Genomic DNA, 19,976 nt, shown 5'->3' on the forward strand with positions numbered 1-19,976 from the left:
CCTGCCCTGTGTGGTTGCAAAGATTACTGTAGCTAGAGACAGTTGGTTGGTTATTGGTTTCTAATGTAAACTTAACCAGGACTGGTGATCAAATCAATAATGTGAGAAGATAATTGAAAATAGCCAAAAGTCATTCATATTCATGTAAAAGTTTATTTCAAATACTGACAAATTTGCTCCACTACTTCCACACAACAAACATTATTAGTACTCATGTACTTTCTAATTTCTTAAAATCAATCTTTTGTTTTGTCTCCAGCTCCACAATACGCATATCCTTAAGTAAACCCCCAGTTATTGGGAGCAAGAGTGCTCCAGATATCCCTGCAGTTATCTTGGGCCAGGATAAACTTTTGTTGTGGTCATGTAGTGATGTAAGAGAACACTAAAACAGCTTTACTGTATGCAAAATCAAAAACAGTTTCAGTAAGCAGCACACAGTCATTTTAATTTGTTTACATTCTGGCACATACTTAGGGTTGAACAGTAGACATGGTATTTTAACATACCTTGCTATATTCCTCATTGCATTGCTCCATACAAAGCCAGAGAGTGCACAAAAACATAGCAATCAAGAATTCCTATGTTGTTTCAACAACCTTAATTTCAGCAGCATATCCAATTATATTATGACACTTTAAGCCTGCAATGGCAGGCTACAATTATTTAGGATTCTGCATGGTCTTTCTGTTCAAATTCAAGTAACAAGTTGGGGTCAATTAAATTTCAACTCCTGCTGGCCAGTTCCCAAAATGGATTGCATTGGTCATGGGTAGAATTTCAATTCATATCCTAATTGAAATGGAATTATACCCCCAACCCTGGAGGGGTTAGTCAGTCTCCAATTGGCAGACATTATTCATGGTAGGAGTGGGTCAAAAATGTTTAATCTGGGACAGGCGTTCTTTATAGGGTAATATCTCAGTTTAAGATTTGTCATCGACTGAATCAGCAGCATTTACACATTCATATTATACAGATTAAGGTCTCTGTAGTAAAAAAAAGAAGATAAAGCAGAAGTAGTGTATTCACCGACAGGAGAAAGGAAACATTGAATCAGAGAACTACAAGTAGTGAAATCAACAGAAAGAGAAAAAAATCCTCAACCCCCAAGTCTATTTACACCCGCTGGGACAGAGAACAGCAGCACATTCATACTAACCCAGACAAACACACTCTATCTTCTTCCCTGCAATTTGACACAGGTCCGTGTCTAATATTCAAAAGCTGCCAAGATGGGAGTGCTCAAGTGTGTATTTGATCATTTGTGTGGAGTGTGTGATACATTGAGATAGGACAACTAGCCTTTACTTTTGTAGGATTTATCTAACACACCTTTCACCATAATTATTTTGCAAGTTGAGCCATCCCAACAGGTGTGAGCAGGGTCAACTAAATACACACTCACACTTTTCCCCCTCTCCTCATGTCATAAAACCCCTTCCCTTTGCCATGTGTCAAGTGAGCATATCTCTAAAGCGCGCTGTGTGTTCCAGTTAGGTCTGTGTGAGCCAGGGGCCAGTCAGGGCCAGTTTACCAGGTGGCCGACTGTTTACCCCATTACTGACATCACAGATTTTTATTTTTAGAATGTCAATACGTAAGGCTCTATGCTTCAGCAGTACACTGTGAGGCTCCGGCTACGTTGAATTTGAAGGAGAGACTGAGGAGAGGTTTAGCAACTAATGTAATTGGGAACTAGGCAGTAATCTTCTGTTACTGGAACAGTTTCTCAACAGGAACTGCCATTAACAGTGAAAAGAGACAGATTGTAGTAAATGGCTAATGCGTGACAATGAACAAACAACCCATTATAAAAGACACAAATCATACCAAATGTCAAATTTCTCAACACAATACAGAAATATACACTGAATTGATTCCCTACAAATCATTTAGGCTTTTTGATGTGATGTAATAGCCACAGAACTTAGGATTTAACTTGAGTATTATACAGTTGCTTATTTTCCCAGCCTTAAAATGATACATGGGTATTTAGTTTGCTTTGCCATTGCTTTCGCCATGGGCAGCCTACAGACAGTGTGTGGATTGTCAGGACATTGAGAGGGAAGGAAGGAAGGTGTGGAGAGTGACCATGGACATTCCAGGGCTCCATTTGGTTGCTTGCTACTCCTATGTCGTCTAACCCCGCCAGATTTGCACATTTTGTTACAATCATGCAGCATATTTAGAAAAAGAAGAGCAACAGGGAGTCAAGAATTAAAGCGACATGAGCAGAAAATGTGCAGTTTCATATCCGTTCGTTCAGGTCAGCGTGGACGACCTTGGATTTTTGTTTGACAAAACATGAGATAAAGGAAACCTCAAATCAGTTTCCACATTTCCCTCTGATTACCACTCCATTCCTTTGGATACTTCACCATGGTTCCCTTCCCTCCCAGATTTGGTGTGCAAGCAAAATACACAAACATCTACCCCCAGCTTTGACGAGAACACAACATCGAAAAATGTGGAGCGATCATGGTTCCTAACTCCCTCGTCAACAACATATTTTGGTGTCGTTCGGGATGCAAAAACGTACTGTACATAATACAAAGTGCATTAAACTCAGCCTCCCCGATGGCACATCTACTTTATGTACCTCTGAACACCAAACCAAGACATAAGGGAGGCGGTAGAGCAGAGTGCGCAGAGGGCAGAGCTGTGTGAAGAGATGGTAGAAAAGGTCCCAGCTCACCTCCCCACCCTACCCACATACAAGCAATATGCACTGACTTTCACAGCTCTCCCCGATATGTTAAAGCCAAGTGGAGCCTGGAGATGACTGGGGGGGGGGTGGCGGGGGGGGGTAACGACATTGTTGGGGGACAGGTGAGGACCGTTAGCTGGGGGCCTAGTGGATGGGTGGAGGCTAGGCTAGGCTAGCCTGCTAGTTTGCTGGTCACCAAGGAGGACCTCCTCTGGGGCAGGTCCTGTGGCGTGGGAATGTGGTCCCCTGTGACGAGGTTCTTGTCAGGGCCCGCCACGGGCAGCTGTTTGTTCTTCATCTTGGCCTTGGCCATGTTGTAGTCACCTGAGTCAAAGTATTTTTGCTAGGTGGGGGCAAGAAAGAAGGAATTCAATTCTAGTTGTCTGGAGTAGTTCTGCTAGTTAAAGTTAATAGGCAGGTTTCCCTTGACGCTGGTTTATTCGCCAAAAGCAATGTCGCAAAAACAATCTTTGCGACGTGTTATATAGAACAAACGTTCTAAAGATAGACAACATTTTTATCCATTCGACAGCGGTGGATTTTCTTTTGTCTAAGTTTATTGCGACAAATGATAAATGGAAACAATGTTTTTGGAATAAATGGTGATTGTCGAATCATTTTGAAGGTACGTGGGGCATGCGATGTCACAGGTAATAAAGCTCCTCCACATTTAACTCTAAATGCCCACTGCTTGCTAAATCCATTTATTCAACTATAAAAATAATGTTTCTTTGCAGGACAAGGATTGTCCTGACTTTCAAGAATGCCTAAATTGCTTCACCTTGCTTTTCTGGTTGGCTGGATGCAAGTTTCAACATCCAATTATTTCAGATTTACAGGAGTGCAAGTTTCACCATGGCGATACATTGGCGATACATGAGAATTATTAGAATATGGAAATATTAGTCAATTATTGCATTCTATGCATGTTGGCTTTCCTTGGCTATACCCGAGACATGAAACAGACATGTAGGAGGGCATAGAGGCTGCGCTTTAATACATTGGCGACAATTTGCCTAAATGGGTAATGGAAACACTTCAACCACTATATTGTTAGTTGACACTGTAGGTTTTCGTGGAAAAGTATTTCGCTTTTAGGTGCGAGGTCATTAAGTATAGCTGTTTTTAATGACATAAGATAGTTATACGGAAATGCACCGTAGCAGGCAATTGTCACATCTATTTTCTTTGTGAACTTTCTAAAATGTGGACAAAAAGAAATAAATAATATCACTAGACAAGTTAATTGGAACATAGCTACTGCCACAGATATACCATGGCAATCTGAGATCCTCATGAATGAAGAACGTATCGATATGTCTTAAAGAAGAATATTCGAAGCCTATGCGATTTCCTAGTCAAGTGGTCAACAAGGGTGTGTAGGCATTTGTTCCAGCCTAGCACTTCACTAACATGTTGAATGAAAAGCATGCATTATCTGTGGCTCGACGGGAGAAGCGTTCCACTTACCCCTTTCTGTAGCCTCTTCATGAGAAAGTCGGAGCCTCCAGGCTTCTGGCCCAGGCCGGGGTACTTGGCCTTCAGCTTGACCTCTTCGCCCTTGACAAGGTTGGCATTCTTTTCCTGAGAGTCCTGTCCAGACAAAGAAAGCATTTCGATGTGCCGTCATATGGGTGCTACTTGCTATGTGCAAGGAATTTAGCTAAAGAGGAGAAACATCTAAACAATAGGCCTATGTAGCCTACGCCTATATATCCTTCATCATAATGTCAGCCATGATGCGCAGAGAAGAACAAGCATAGGCTTTTAAAATAGACATTCTCCATTTAACTGTCCAACGCCTTGTGATATGCAGTAACATATCCTGATGCGTAGTCACCTTACCCCTACAATTATCTACCTCTATTACTCCAGTATCCCTGCACATTGTAAATATGGTACTGGAACTGACTGACCCAGAGTATGCTTACTTACTTCCTCGTGTCCTTCTTATTTCCATTTGTTGTGTGTTTATGTTCTACCTTATATTATTTTTCGTATTACATTGTTATTGATTATAGCATTGTTGGGGTTAGAGGTTACAAGAAGGACATTTCACTGAACTTGTGAAATTAAAACTTGAAACTAATAAGAAGGTTATAAGATGGTCTGTTGATGACAAAACAACAAGATTACTGGGCTGGCACTGTGCTCTTCAGAAAGAATTGCATCTGAATCATATCGCTTAACCCTACTCATATTCAGCTGTGAAGTGGGCTAACGCCATGAAAATGAGTTGAGGGAGTTGAAGCGTCTTCATAGTATGAGTCACTCTCTGCATGCTCTCCTGCAACACTATCTCTCACGCCCTCATGGTTGCCTGCGATGAACAACTCACACAGAAGACGAGTGTTATGATTGAGTAAGAATTAAGTGACTAGAAAGCAGTTCACATCCATTATTTCCCCCTCTCACACACTTTTCCTCAGCTGAGGTGGACAAAACAGCCTTGTTACCCGTTTCCCCATCACTGACATGTTATTGGTGCCATAAAACAGATTGTTTTCCCCTCATAAAGCCGTTTGTCTGCAAATATGTACAAGCCAAGGGTGGCGTTACTTTATGGTTATTGAAAAAAATATTATACAGAAACAGGCCTTGAGTAATTGCTGACCAAAGTCTAGATACACAGAGCTTGCAGAGTGGTTCTAGTTTTCACATGACACCTTCATGCTAAAGCTTTTTGTAAGGTGTAAGCCTATGGTTTACTGGAGGCAACTCCTGCAGTAGACAAACTGGTTTACCCTTTACTGCCAGTGTGGAGTCCATGGACAGATGCCAGTGGAAAGTAGGTTAACAAGACACACCTTGTTATTGCCCACAGTCAAGATAGACTCTGAGCAGAAGTCAGCAAAACATTCTCTATTGGGGCAATTCCTCAGTTACAGTGAAGCTGAGACTGATTTTTCACTTTAAAATGTCAAACAAAAACCAATGATTGCAAAGTTAAATAAACCATACAACTCTATGCAGAAGGACTACTTTCAAAAATGTCCACTTTTTTTTTACAAAACAAAACAAAACATGTACTTACAGAACAGTGCAGATGCAAAGTTTGGTAACAGAATAACAGCACAACCCGTCATTCTGTTTGTATCTGCACTGTTCTTCAAGTAAATGTGTTTTTGTAACAAAAATTGTGGAAACTTAAAAAGTAGTCCTTGTGGATGCATGTTTTTTTAACTGTGCAATCATTGGTTTTTAGTTTGGCATACATTTTAATTGGAAACATCTGAGTCTCAGCATCACTGTTAACATGGAATTGCCCATTGTTAACTTACAACACATTGTGACTTATCTGGCTAAATAAAGCTAAGAAAACATTGAGAAACCCACAAAACACTGCAATTGAGGTACATGAGAATATCTGCCATTCCATGTAGAGGACAGTGAACGCAAAGCTTGCAGGGGTAGGGATAATAAGTGACTCAGGGTAGAGAAGCCGATGAACAGATTCTGTTGCTGATTCACTTGGATCCATAACAAAAATGTAAAGGTTAGTATACTCAGCCCCAATGAGGGAAAATGCAAGAGTGGACCGGATACTTACCACTCCCTCAAACAGTTCCAAACTGCTAGACTAGGCCCATAGTAGCTAGCTACCATGAAATGTTATTTCTCACATGACCGGTTTCTCTTCTTGTCATTGTATCAAAATACCATTGTATTATTAGCACCCATTATCATTGATAAGACAAAGTATAGCATCAGTAACTTCCCTATGTAGACATACTAGTCAATGCATATTGATATGACCAGTGGGTTTGTCAACAGACCTCTGACCTTCACCAGCATCCACTCAGGATGCTGCCTGTACAAGTACCTTTTCATCAGTGTACTCCATTTGATAGATGTCACATATTGATATAGATAAGCCTATATTATATATAGCTAAGCCTAATATCAGTGCAACACTTTAAATAACATTCACAAAGCATAGGGGACAGAAAACGAGTATGAATCAATAGATATAGCTTACACATCCGTATAAGCTTTGTGTGACTGATCAGCTAGCATATAAGTGACTGTGATGCTTGACCCTGTTTTCCATTAAAACACAGATTTCAAAGGATAGGCTACAATATTATTGTTTGCATGACAATCTCGAAAAGCCAGTAGACTCAACCTCAACTACTGCTGTGTCAGGATAGACCAATGAGGCCCAGGCATATCTCATAACCTATGGATCAGCGAGCCAATGGCACAAGGGACAACTCAATAAATAACTCAATACTACAGTACCTATGTTATTATTGATTATCGTGAGACACGTACATCTTACTCAAGACCTTTCCAAAACATTTATACACACTGTCATTGTTGGTAAACGAGACGTTTACAGGTTTGATGCCATAACGAAAGCTAACTAGCTAGCTATCAATCAATTCAAACACGTTACTTGTAACGCGTTACAACAAACATTAGAGCTAGCGCTATAGCTAACTGACCAACTCAAGATAGTGTCACGATATTAAACCCACCTGTTTTTCATCCTCATATTCCATCTGAGTGTCTGATAGATTTTCGGACGACATTACGCAGCTATAATGGACTGGAAGTCCGAATTGCTTGAAAACGCAGGTTAGAATGTATGCAGGGGTGCTCCTCGCCTCCTCTAGCTATTCCACTGCTAGCAAAATCTAACCTGCCTCTCGTGAACAAGGCTCCTCGACAAAAAAAGGCTAAATAAGTTGTGACGCCGTCGTGTGGGATTGCCATTTGTGACAGACATATACAGTAACCAATTGTATAAGGAAACACGTTGTATTAGATTCCAAGAGAGCCAATGAAATGCTACTACTCGTAGAGAGATGCTGATTGACAGGGCTGTGTCCAATAGAGTGCGGATATTCAATCTGTGCGCAGCGTTGCATCAAACTACACCAACAACAGAGCAAATTCCATACAGTGCCGCAACATAAACACCTTCATTTAAAAATGATGTTTACCTCGGCTAGGACATATCACTACCTTTGATATCTCTATTCACGCAATGATGTAGTGGTGGCAAGAACATTTACTTTATCTAAGGCTGCCCTCTGATTGGCTACTTTAGCTGTCCTTTTGGCGGGTGACTGTGTGTCTGGCGCGAGTTGGCCTACAGTCCAACAGTTTCTTAGTAAATTCGATCTGGCTAGCTAGCTAGCTTGTTTTTGGTTGTTTTTTTTTTTAACAAAAAAAAGGTTGTTTGGCTGCGCTCTATCTAGGTAGTAATAGCTAGCTATGTGAGCGATGCAATTTAATACTATTCACAATGGGTTGTAGAGTAAAGTCAGTGGCTGTGTGTACTGCTGCTAGCTCCGTTAGTTAGCAAAAGTAGCTAGCCAGATTAGTATAAAATATTTCTGTATCTATCTGTGTAAACTAGTACTTAGCTAGCTAGCCACATATTTCAACATAGCTTTACCTTGATAGCTAGCTATCTGGCTTCTAATTAATCTTTATTTTGTAGATTTGACAACTTGTTATCAACTAGTTATTACTACCATGGCATGTGAACAACGTTTGCGGGCTGCTCAGGTAAAACCTCTGGCTATCCATAGCCAGACCTGGGTCCTATTGAATTGCTGTTTTATAGCTAGCAAATGGCATGTTCTAATAGCATGTTCTATGGATATGTACATGCCTCTATTTATTCAGAAATCTTCAAATTGCCTTGGTGTAAGCGCCTGTCTTTGTTATATTTTATAGGGCACCCAGTTGCTGCCAAATGTTGTTTCAACAGAGCAGCAGTCCTTGATTGTTGTGAAGAAACTGCTGGCCATTGCAGTCTCCAGCATCACTTATCTCAGGGGTCTTTTCCCAGAAAAAGCTTATGGGAGAAAATATGTTGAAGGTCAAACACATTTTATGTTCTTTTTAAATGTACTCAATTGTTATTTAAATGATAATACTGTAGCTAGCCAACATCATCAAGAAGTAGCCTTACACTTTCTTCTCTCTATGCCACAGAGCAGAAAGTTATGATCCTCAGGGAGGAGTGCACCTGCCCTGGTGCCAGTCAGATTGTACAGTGGTTAGTATACACCACCAAGCCTCAGTGGGAAATTCCAGTACAGTGTTTTCTTTCTGGCCAAATCCTTTCCCTTTATCCTTGTTAGATTATTTATTCAGTGTTGATTAATTAAGACTCTTTTATACACCTCCCAGGATGCAGGGATGCTTTGATGCCCTTCAGAGAAAATACGTAAGTGAGATACTAGCATTTAGTTGTTTATTCATTATCTACATGCTATTAATGTTAATTAATTACATATAATGAATGTCTTGTATTCCAACAGTTGCGGACGGTCGTTATGTCTGTGAGTATATCTTATCAAATATTTTCTTCAGCATATAAAGCGTTTTAATTTTCAGTTGCTAAAGTTTGTATTCTCCTTCCACTTTCTATAGATATACACAAACCCAGAGAATCCAAAGGTAATAGACAACGTTTTAACCCCATAGGTATCAATCATAGTAATGCTTTGATTCTCTGGACTAGAACAAGCGCTACAGTATATGTAACCTCTTGAATCAAGCCTTTTCTCATTGTGACACTGGTCTTTCTTTACAATTTGCAGAAGGTTACTGAATGCTACCAGTTCAAAGTCCAATACACTGAAAAGGGACCCAAAATTGACTTTGAAAGGTATAGCTTTGTGAATGTGTATTAGGGTTGAATGGCAGGAACCCGGTTACTGAGATTTACTGCCCAAAACCACTCCCTTTTCCCGGGATAAATAACTGAGAAACCGGTAAATTATAATAAATTATTTATAGGAACAGCATGACGTGAAATGGAACTGTTAAATTATATACAATGTCTAAATCTGGATTCTGTAAGGCCTTCCCTCTGGTCACTGCATAATGAATCATCAACGCTCAGGGTGGGAACCGACAGTCTCAGTATGTAGACCTTCCCTTGGTAACTTGGTAACTTTTTTTATTGTGATAGGTAGACCTACATTTGCTGCAGCATAGTCTACGCTACAGTAATATAAAGACCGGATGCGCATCTAATTTGCACATCACCATCTGGCTTTCAGGGATCACCTTATTTTTTTATTGTAAAGATTTTTTTTTTTTTGATTGCAGAGTTTAAAACACTCCTATATCGTTTCTTTAAATCAGTGCATGAGTGAACACTCTCGCTGTCTTTCTCTCCCATTCAAATTGCATCCAAAATAGATAATCGTGTTCAAGATTGATATATATAGGCCTATATATACAGTGCATTTGGAAAGTATTTAGAACTGTAATGAACACAATGGGAGACAGAGAGCTGGTTTCAAGCGCAGGGCGCAGCAGGTGTTTATTTGTAAAGGACCACAGGAGGAGGCAGGTAGCTGGGTCCAGGGGCAGGCAGAAGGTCATACACAGGGGGTCCAAAAAAGGCAACAACGTCGTCTGGAAGATCAGGCAATAGGTTGATAACAGGAAATCCGATAGGCTAAAGTACAGGCAGAGAATAGGCAAAAGGCGTCGTTAGTGAGGCAGGAAAAAACTAGCCTAGTGGTTAGAGTGTTGGACTAGTAACTGAAAGGTTGCAAGATTTAAACCTGAGCTGACAAGGTAAAAATCTGTTGTTCTGCTCCTGAACAAGGCAGTTAACCCACTGTTTCTAGGTTGTCATTGAAAATAAGAATTTGTTCATAACTGACTTGCCTAGTTAAATCAAGGTATGATTAAATTACAGCAAAAACAGAGCTCTGAATAGAAGTGTGTCACCAAACAATACCTCACAATGATGGGGTGTGAGCTGGAAAGTGAGAGGCATTCAGGGGATCTACATGTGTCAGCTGGAAGCAGATGTTACAAGAACCCTTGACTTTTTCTCCTCATCAATCTACACACAATACTTTATAATGACATTCAAAAACAGGTTTACCTTTTTTTGTTGCAAATGTAAAAAAAAACTTTCAAAAAACGGAAACATCACATTTACATACAGTTGAAGTCGGAGGTTTACATTTAAACTCAGTTTTTCACAATTCCCGACATTTAATCCTAGTAAAAATTCCGTCTTAGGTCAATTAGGATCACCACTTTATTTTAAGAATGTGAAATGTCAGAATAATAGTAGTGAGAATGATTTATTTCATCTTTTATTTCCTTCATCACATTCCCAGTGGGTCAGAAGTTTCCATACACTCAATTATTATTTGGTAGCATTGCTGTTAAATTGTTTAACTTGGGTCAAACGTCTCAGATAGCCTTCCACAAGCTTCCCACAATAAGTTGGGTGAATTTTGTCCCATTCCTCCTGACAGACCTGGTGTAACTGAGTCAGATTTGTAGGCCTCCTTGCTCCCACACGCTTTTTCAGTTCTGACCACAAATGTTCTATAGGGTTGAGGTCAGGGCTTTGTGATGGCCACTCCAATACCTTGACTTTGTTGTCCTTAAGCCATTCTGCCACAACTTTGTGGCCGGCGGAGATACAATCTTCGGCAAAATCATTCGCAAGGAGATTCCTGCAAAAATATTATTTGACTTTCTTGTCCTTAAGCCATTCTGCCACAACTTTGTGGCCGGCGGAGATACAATCTTCGACAAAATCATTCGCAAGGAGATTCCTGCAAAATATAATTTTTGCTTGGGGTCATTGTCCATTTGGAAGACCCATTTGCTACCAAGCTTTAACCTCCTGACTGATGTCTTGAGATGTTGCATCAATATATCCACATAATTTTCCTGCCTCAAGATGCCTTCTATTTTGTGAAGTGCACCTGTCCCTCCTGCAGCAAAGCACCCCCACAACATGATGCTGCCACCCCCGTGCTTCACGGTTGGGATGGTGTTCTTCGGCTTGCAAGCCTCCCCCTTTTTCCTCCAAACATAACGATGGTCATTATGACCAAACAGTTCTATTTTTGTTTCATCAGACCAGAGGGCATTTCTCCAAAAAGTACGATCTTTGTCCCCATGTACAGTTGCAAACTGTAGCCTGGCTTTTTTTATGGTGGTTTTGGAGTAGTGGCTTCTTCCTTGCTGAGCGGCCTTTCAGGTGATGTCGATATAGGATTCGTTTTACTGTGGATATAGATACTTTTGTACCTGTTTCCTCCAGCATCTTCACAAGGTCCTTTGCTGTTGTTCTGGGATTGATTTGCACTTTTCGCACCAAAGTACGTTCATCTCTAGGAGACAGAACGCCTCTCCTTCCTCGCCGGTATGACGGCTGCGTGGTCCCATGGTGTTTATACTTGCGTGCTATTGTTTTTACAGATGAATGTGGTACCTTCAGGCATTTGGAAATTGCTCCCAAGGATGAACCAGACTTGTGGAGGTCTACAATTCTTTTTCTGAGGTCTTGGCTGATTTCTTTTGATTTTCCCATGATGTCAAGCAAAGCATCACTGAGTTTGAAGGTAGGCCTTGAAATACATCCACAGACAGGTACACCTCCAATTGACTTTGTGGAAGCACCTTTGGCAGCGATTACAGTCTCAAGTCTTCTTGGGTATGACACTACTCCCCCTGTATTTGGGGAGTTTCTTCCATTCTTCTCTGCAGATCTTGTCAAGTTCTGTTAAATTGGATGGGGATTGTCGCTGCACAGCTATTTTCAGGTCTTTCCAGAGATGTTCGATCGGGTTCAAGTCCAGGCTTTGGCTGGGCCACTCAAGGACATTCAGAGACTTGTAAAAAAAACTCAAGGGGTATGAATACTTTTCAAATGCACTCTAGATGTGCTAACCTACCTCATTCAGGAAATAAATCCAATGCAGTATTATTCTTATATTTATGTAATGAATGATGGGTAATGCATAATAAGCTTCTAACTTATATCCTCTGTCTCTTGTGTAATACGCAAGCACGTGTTCTGCTGGACTCTGTAAAAAAATGCTCCTTAGCTCTTGGAGTCCCATGCAGGAAAAGCTAGACTAGAATAGCTTGCTGGAAATTTTGTTTTTTGTATTTCTTATACCAATAGACTATTTGAAGAGGGACATAAGAACTTGTTTGCTGAATGTTAAATACAGCAGCCAATAGAACTCTTGGGTAGTTTGAAAGAAGAGCGAACGCGCGATGGTGGTAGGCTATAGCAGTTATTTATGCAGACTCATAACCATCCAATCCTCGTGAAGAGAAGTGAAAGGCTTTTGCATCTCATTCTAGTCCTATATTATTCAAGCATGTCATTAGAATGATGAAGATAAGGACAACAACTCTTATTTCATTTAACTGTTGAAAGCAAGGGAGGAATGAAGCAACACTAGAGAGAGAAAGAGGAGGAAGGCTAATAACATTAGGGGAAATATTATGAAAAATGTAAATCAAATGTACTAGCCTATACTTGTAACTTTTTAGGCTGCATGTGCTGCACCATAATCGCATGTTCTCTCCCTGCTTTATCATGGTTTGAACAAGGTGCGTAATTCCAGTCCATATAATACAGTATAAACAATGCAGTACAGTAATACAGTTCACACTCAAAAAGATTACTGGAGCTTGTTTCATTTATTTACCAAAGAGAGCATATAGCTAGCTACATCTATGTGCATTTATGTTTTTCTGTCTTATGTAATGTTCAGTAGCTGTATTGGATAACGGTACAATCATTTGGGCTTTTTTGGGCTTGGACTCATTAAATGTCTTTAATCAGGTTTAGGTTGCATCAGGCATGAATTTTTGATCAAAGCTCTTATAATATCCAGACATAGGTATATTTATATGCTTTGTAATGCTATTGAATGACACATCCGGTTTTGGCAGGAAATACCGGCTTCACAAAAGTGATTTATTCTCGGGATGGAACATTTGTAAAATACCGGGAAAATATTCAACCCTAATGTGTATAACATAATGATAACATGGCAGAATTTCATTGAGAAACATTGAGAAAGAAACTGTTAATTGTCTAAAAAAATTTACATTTATTCTTGTTTCAGCAAAAACAGCAAGAATCTGGGAAAGATGGCTTGCAGCAACACAAAAAAGTCCAGCATCCTCCTGGTGCGTAAACTCTACACACTGATGCAGAACCTGGGTCCTCTGCCAGACAATGTTTGTCTCAACATGAAACTCTCTTACTACGACGACGGTAAAGACCACACAATGTAGAGTAGGCTAAAAGAAAAGGGATGATGTGACGCAATACACTGCACAAGTGACATCATACTTCCGGGGTAATGTCCCGGGTCTTTTAAATGGGCTCCAAGATTATATGATCAAATTCATCTAATTACATTGAGTATACCAAACATTAGGAACACCCCATTGACCTTAGAACAGCCTCAAATCATCGGGCAATGGACTCTAGAAGGTGTCGAAAGCATTCCACGGGGATGCTGGCCCATGTTGACTCCAATGCTTCCCACAATTGTGTCAAGTTGGCTGGATGTCCTTTGGGTGGTGGACCATTCTTTATACACACGGAAACAGCGGTGCAGTTCTTGACACAAACCGGTGTGCCTGGCACCTACTACCATACCCCATTCAAAGGCACTTCAATCTCTATTCACCCTCTGAATGGCACACATATACAATCCATGTCTCAATTGCCTCAAGGCTTCAAAATCCTTCGTTTAACCTGTCACCTTCCCTTCATCTACACTGATTGAAGTGTATTTAACAAGTGACAGTAAGGGATCATAGCATTCACCTGGTCAGTCTATGTCATGGAAAGAGCAGGTGTTTTGTATACTCAGTGTATATTTAAGCAATAAGGCCCGAGGGGCTGTGGTATAAGGCCAATATACCACAGCTAAGGGCTGTGTCCTAGCACAACCCCCGAGGTACCTTAATGCTATTATAAACTGGTTACCAACGTAATTAGACCAGTAAAAATAAATGCTTTGTCATACCCATGGTATACGGTCTGATATACCATGGCTTTCAGCCAATCAACATTCAGGGCTCGAACCACCCAGTTTATAATAGTATATTGATTTGCTCATACCCGATGCATTTTATCAAAATATTTGACTCTGAAGAAGTAAGACACATCACGAAAGTTAGAAAAGTCTCATTTGAACTACATCTCCTGCAGCGTTGTTAGCATGCTGGAGCATGCCTGCTTGAACTGAGGACTTACAGGAAGGTAACAACCTGTTAGTTACAGGCTTTTTGATGTGTTTTATATTACATTAGCTGGGAGTGTTTTTCACTGAAAGTTGCCAACTACTGCCTTTTGATTTGTCGTTCATGTGTGTAGTTCAAATGAAACTGTTGTAACTTTTCAGCTTCGTGCTTCTTGAGTGCCAAATACGTTGAAAACCGGCATATGTTATATATACAAAAACACTTTAATATATAAATGACCGCGTTTTTATGAATTTGACAATAAACATTTTAAGGCCATTCTTAGCCTACAAAACCCAGACGGAGTACGGAAGTAAAATTGAAGCACAACTTTCATAGGGTATATAACAAGTATATGTTTTTAAAAAACCACATAAAGAGTTTGTGTGTGTGTGTTTGCATGTGTGTATATATCTCAGTCACTCCCCAGGACTACCAGCCCCCAGGCTTCATGGAGGGGGACGGCGATAGCATGCAGTTTGAGAAGGAGCCTGTCAACCTGACCATGGGCGAGGTGGTCACTCCCTTCCACACCCTGAAGGTGGACGTGACCACAGAGAGAGAAAGGCTGGAGCAGGTATGACGAAAAGGGGGGAAATAACTAAAGAGTCAGAGTAATGTCAACCAGACTAGCGAGTGACACATTGATTAACAGCTGTCCCCTTTTCTCTGTAGGTTGATGACGAGCAGCCCGTCTGCGTGAGGGACAAGTGGGAGCTGAAGATGGTGGAAGGGGGGACAGTGACCAAGATCAGCAGTCAGCAGGTGAGACCTGAGGCTGACATAAATCTAGGCTAATTTGACTGGGCGCCTATGGCATGGCGCTATTGTTTTAACCCAGTAGGGGGCGTTGCTGTCTATCCCATGGGATGTACCTACAGTCTATAACATTTTTAAGGTGGTTTCTTCTTTTAGACTCGCATGATAAAAGTAATGGAAAATCCGGACAACGACCTTTACTTGGACAATTCTGGTAGGACCTCCTCTCTCAAATCTTAGTATAAAGAAGTTTCGCTGAACGTGATAACAGTAGTGCTATTTTCAAATGCAGTCTGAAATCCATGTTTTGTTTTATTGTGTTTCCATCGTGTTTGATGCTCAAAGAGGTCCAGGTGAACTGCCAGGAGAAGATGGAGGTGTGTGAGGAGAGCACAGAGAACTCTCAGGTAAAATAACAGCAAAATGTACATTCTGCATAGTCACGACTAAGATACGCCTTGTATCAACCAAATGCAAATACAGAACAATACAAATACAAAGGTGGGATAGAACTGTATGAATATAAAGTAATATAGGGGCTGCTCCAGTTGTGAAGGTAACGGTCTGTGGTTTGATTGACCTGTCTGTCTCAGATGGACACTTTGGTAAAGAGGACATCTGACCTGGAAGTAGCCATTAAGAGAACCAGGAGCGGACGCGTCACCAGGTCCACCCTGGTCAGTGCCCCCCAAAACATACAACCCTATCTAACTCCTACTGGTCCTGTTCAAATGGAAGACACAAAAATGTATAACGTAATGTAAAAATGACCACGAAGGATGTACAGTTGAAGTTGGAAGTTTAAATACACTTAGGTTGGAGTCATTAAAACTCGTTTTTCAACCACTCCACAAATTTCTTGTTAACAAACTATTGTTTTGGCAAGTCGGTTAAGACATCTACTTTGTGCATGACACAAGTAATTTTTCTAACAATTGTTTACAGACAGATTATTTCACTTATAATTCACTGTATTACAATTCCAGTGGGTCAGAAGTTTACATACACTAAGTTGACTGTGCCTTTAAACAGCTTGGGAAATTCCCGAAAATTGTCACGGCTTTAGAAGCTTCTGATAGTCTAATTGACATCATTTGAGTCAATTGGAGGTGTACCTGTGGATGTATTTCAAGGCCTACCTTAAAACTCAGTGCCTCTTTGCTTGACATCATGGGAAAATCAAAGGAAATCAGCCAAGACTCAGAAAAAGAATTGTAGACCTCCACAAGTCTGGTTCATCCTTGGGAGCAATTTCCAAACACCTGAAGGTACCACGTTCATCAGTACAAACAATAGTACGCAAGTATAAACATCATGGAACCACGCAGCCGTCATATTGCTCAGGAAGGAGAGGCGTTCTGTCTCCTAGAGATGAACGTACTTTGGTGCAAAAAGTGCAAATCAATCCCAGAACAACAGCAAAGTACCTTGTGAAGATGCTGGAGGAAACAGGTACAAAAGTATCTATATCCACAGTAAAACGAGTCCTGTATCGACATAACCTGAAAGGCCGCTCAGCAAGGAAGAAGCCACTGCTCCAAAACCGCCATAAAACAGCCAGACTATGGTTTGCAACTGCACATGGGGACAAAGATCGTACTTTTTGGAGAAATGTCCTCTGGTCTGATGAAACAAAAATAGTACTGTTTGGTCATAATGACCATCGTTATGTTTGGAGGAAAAAGGGGGATGCTTGCAAGCCGAAGAACACCATCCCAACCGTGAAGCACGGTGTCACGTCCTGACCAGTATAAGGGGTTATTTGTTATTGTAGTTTGGTCAGGACGTGGAAGGGGTGTGTTTGTTTTGTGTTGTCGGGGTTTTTGGGTAGTGTTCTATGTTTTGTATTTCTATTTTCTAGTTTTTCTATTTCTATGTCTAGTTTATTGTTTTGACCTTCAATTGGAGGCAGCTGTTCCTCGTTGCCTCTAATTGAAGGTCCTATTTAGTAGGGGTGTTTTTCTATGGGTTTTGTGGGTAGTTGTTTCTTGTTTAGCTGTGTGCCTGACAGGACTGTTTTTGTCGTTCTTTTTGTTCAGTGTTCATTTATTTTAATGAAGAAGAAAATGAGCATTCACGTACCCGCTGCATTTTGGTCCAATTCCTACGACGGCCGTGACACATGGGGGTGGCAGCATCATGTTGTGGGGGTGCTTTGCTGCAGGAGGTACAGGTGCACTTCACAAAATAGATGGCATCATGAGAAGGAAAATTATGTGGATATATTGAAGCAACATCTCAAGACATCAGTCAGGAAGTTAAAGCTTGGTCGCAAATGGGTCTTCCAAATGGACAATGACCCCAAGCATACTTCCAAAGTTGTGGCAAAATGGCTTAAGGACAACAAAGTCAAGGTATTGGAGTGGCCATCACAGAGCCCTGACCTCAATCCTATAGAACATTTGTGGTCAGAACTGAAAAAGCGTGTGTGAGCAAGGAGGCCTCCAAACCTGACTCAGTTACACCAGGTCTGTCAGGTGGAATGGGCCAAAATTCACCCAACTTATTGTGGGAAGCTTGTGGAAGGCAACGTTTGACCCAAGTTTAATAATTTAAAGGAAATGCTACCAAATACTTATTGAGTGTGTGTAAACTTCTGACCCACTGGTTATGTGATGAAGGAAATAAAAGCTGAAATAAATAATTATCTCTACTATTATTCTGACGTTTCACATTCTTAAAATAAAGTGGGGATCCTAACTGACCTAAGACAGGGAATTTTTAAATGTCAGGAATTGTGAAAAACTGAGTTTAAATGTATTTGGCTAAGGTGTACGTAAACTTCCGACTGTATATCTATGGGACTAGCTTCACAAGCACTTCCCTGCAGTCTGTGATTTATTGTCTTTGGTCTGTGTGTGTGCAGGAGAGAAAGGCTGAGACTGAGGTGCACAGCGTCAGCAAGAAGATTCCCTCTCCCATCGAAGACAAAATGGTGGGATACACCCCCTCGAGCATCATAGATTTCATCCCCCAGTCTTACTCACAGGAGTGATAATAATGTGCAAATTGTCTTTTAAAGATAAAAGTTCCCTGACCTACATGTTTTTTAACAAGTCAATATGACTCATTCAGTCCATCCCATCTAGATGTATACAGAATATTGTTTGGCAATCATTATTAATTTTACAGTCTTGCATTAGTTAGTAAACTGTCTGTCACTCTCTGATTAGCAGATATCGCAGTTCGGGTTCCCTTGCAGTCAGGATGTCCAGGCCTCTGTGCCGAAGAAACGCAAGTTCAGCGAACCCAAGGAACGCTACTGACCTCTGACCTTTCCACTTTATCTATAAGATACCTGTCAAGACGAGAACCGATTTTCTCATTTGCATGGGCAAAATCTCTAGGCATTTTTAGTTGTTTTAAAGGAAAGGTGTAGTGCCCACTGCCAACACCACAATAGTACCTCTGCATTCTGTTGTTACAATGGAAAGGATACAGGAAATGGTTCTTTCTAGTCCCCCTTGTTGTTTATGTTTATACTTTTGTTTCCATTGTTGAGTTTCATGCTAGTGTGTGATATGGAGACTGGGAAAAATGTATTTTCTACAATTGTATATTGGGGTCTGTGAAGTGCGAAACTCACAGTTTTATTTATTTCAAAGGATGGCATTTTTATTGTGACCATACTGTTTTTAGTTTGTCTTATGATTACCATGAACTTTACACTGTGCAAAATTGTGTTTATATTTTATATTGTTATATAATGTATCAATATACAGTACCCTCCAGTTGTAAGTTATTTGATTATTTGATTCTAATAAATTAAAGAGCCTTTTCTCAGTTTTGAAAAAGGTTTGTTATTTCGGTCTGTATGGTTAAGAGCAGATAGTTCTACACACTAGTGCTGAACCTCAGATATAACTGCTTCCATCAGCAGCAAACCTGGGTGCACCTGTTTTAGTGTCGTGGTTGGAAAAAGGAAACAAGTTCTTGCTACAATTCAAGATCAAAGAGCTTCAGCTTCCTGTCTGCAAGACCTGATGCTGTTAGCATGAGCGCAAAAAAATCGATACAGTACTGTATAATCTTTTTAAATAATAGCCAACCTTAAATAAAGGGACTGCCAAATGGCAGCATTTGCATGAGGTGTGACTTAAATTAAGCTGTTAAGTGAAAGTGGATTATATCTGTACACACTGACCTTTGGGCTGAGATAACCGGCCATCAGCAGCCTCCTGCCAGGCTGCTGTGTGTTTTTAATCAGCTGTTGTTTTTCCCAGAGAGAGGGACATTTGCTGATAGACTGCCTTAACCCACTGCAGATCAATACTGCAGGAAGCCTTTGTGATGCATATCCAAACAGGCCCTCTCTTCTCTCCACCACACCGGCTGGTGGGAGAGGGACAGTCCATCAAATCAGCTCCTACATCCAAACAGGGCTTGTCTTCGACACTGGAGAATAACCTCATTTCATTGTCTCTTGTTTTTTATGGGCACTGGAGATAACATTCAAGTGGAAAGTGGAATGGACTGCAAAATCTAGTGCAATGCCCTC

At 40.7% G+C, this 19,976-nt stretch overlaps 2 protein-coding genes across 6 annotated transcripts; one reads left to right on the forward strand and one right to left on the reverse strand.

The window, feature by feature from the left end:
• Window positions 1-133: 133 nt before the first annotated feature.
• LOC106580912 (alpha-endosulfine) lies at window positions 134-7,466 on the reverse strand. Its single transcript, XM_014162456.2, has 3 exons — window positions 7,192-7,466; window positions 4,181-4,303; window positions 134-3,053 (listed from the first exon to the last, which is right to left on the reverse strand). The coding sequence occupies exons 1-3, from the start codon at window positions 7,243-7,245 to the stop codon at window positions 2,883-2,885; spliced, it is 348 nt and encodes a 115-aa protein (XP_014017931.1). The 5' UTR covers window positions 7,246-7,466; the 3' UTR covers window positions 134-2,882.
• Window positions 7,467-7,595: 129 nt separating this feature from the next.
• LOC106580874 (HORMA domain-containing protein 1) lies at window positions 7,596-19,272 on the forward strand. Of its 5 annotated transcripts, none has more exons than XM_045702946.1 (16): window positions 7,598-7,917; window positions 8,163-8,230; window positions 8,402-8,546; window positions 8,663-8,726; window positions 8,861-8,897; window positions 8,992-9,012; window positions 9,104-9,130; window positions 9,274-9,341; window positions 13,597-13,739; window positions 15,139-15,296; window positions 15,395-15,484; window positions 15,635-15,692; window positions 15,824-15,885; window positions 16,072-16,155; window positions 18,345-18,413; window positions 18,652-19,272. In XM_045702946.1, exons 2-16 carry the CDS (start codon window positions 8,198-8,200, stop codon window positions 18,742-18,744), a joined length of 1,152 nt encoding a protein of 383 aa, XP_045558902.1. In that variant the 5' UTR covers window positions 7,598-7,917; window positions 8,163-8,197; the 3' UTR covers window positions 18,745-19,272. The 5 variants fall into 5 exon arrangements, with proteins under 5 accessions (XP_045558903.1, XP_045558902.1, XP_014017890.1 ...); XM_014162415.2 differs by having other exon boundaries at window positions 7,599-7,935; window positions 13,588-13,739; XM_014162398.2 differs by having other exon boundaries at window positions 7,599-7,917; window positions 13,588-13,739.
• The last annotated feature ends 704 nt before the right edge of the window (window positions 19,273-19,976 follow it).

Source organism: Salmo salar, chromosome ssa02, assembly GCF_905237065.1.
Source record: "Salmo salar chromosome ssa02, Ssal_v3.1, whole genome shotgun sequence".
NCBI lineage: Eukaryota > Metazoa > Chordata > Actinopteri > Salmoniformes > Salmonidae > Salmo > Salmo salar.

What these genes read in the sequence shown, in the direction of transcription:
- LOC106580912 (XM_014162456.2), bottom strand. Translation starts at nt 7,245, where the DNA reads ATGTCGTCCGAAAATCTATCAGACACTCAGATGGAATATGAGGATGAA. An exon ending in AATATGAGGATGAAAAACAG is followed by an intron (nt 4,304 to 7,191) that starts GTGGGTTTAATA and finishes TTGTCTGGACAG; the next exon opens with GACTCTCAGGAAAAGAATGC. An exon ending in TGAAGAGGCTACAGAAAGGG is followed by an intron (nt 3,054 to 4,180) that starts GTAAGTGGAACG and finishes GCCCCCACCTAG; the next exon opens with CAAAAATACTTTGACTCAGG.
- LOC106580874 (XM_014162415.2), top strand. Translation starts at nt 8,198, where the DNA reads ATGGCATGTGAACAACGTTTGCGGGCTGCTCAG. An exon ending in ACTCTCTTACTACGACGACG is followed by an intron (nt 13,740 to 15,138) that starts GTAAAGACCACA and finishes TATATATCTCAG; the next exon opens with TCACTCCCCAGGACTACCAG. An exon ending in CTCCCATCGAAGACAAAATG is followed by an intron (nt 18,414 to 18,651) that starts GTGGGATACACC and finishes CTCTCTGATTAG; the next exon opens with CAGATATCGCAGTTCGGGTT.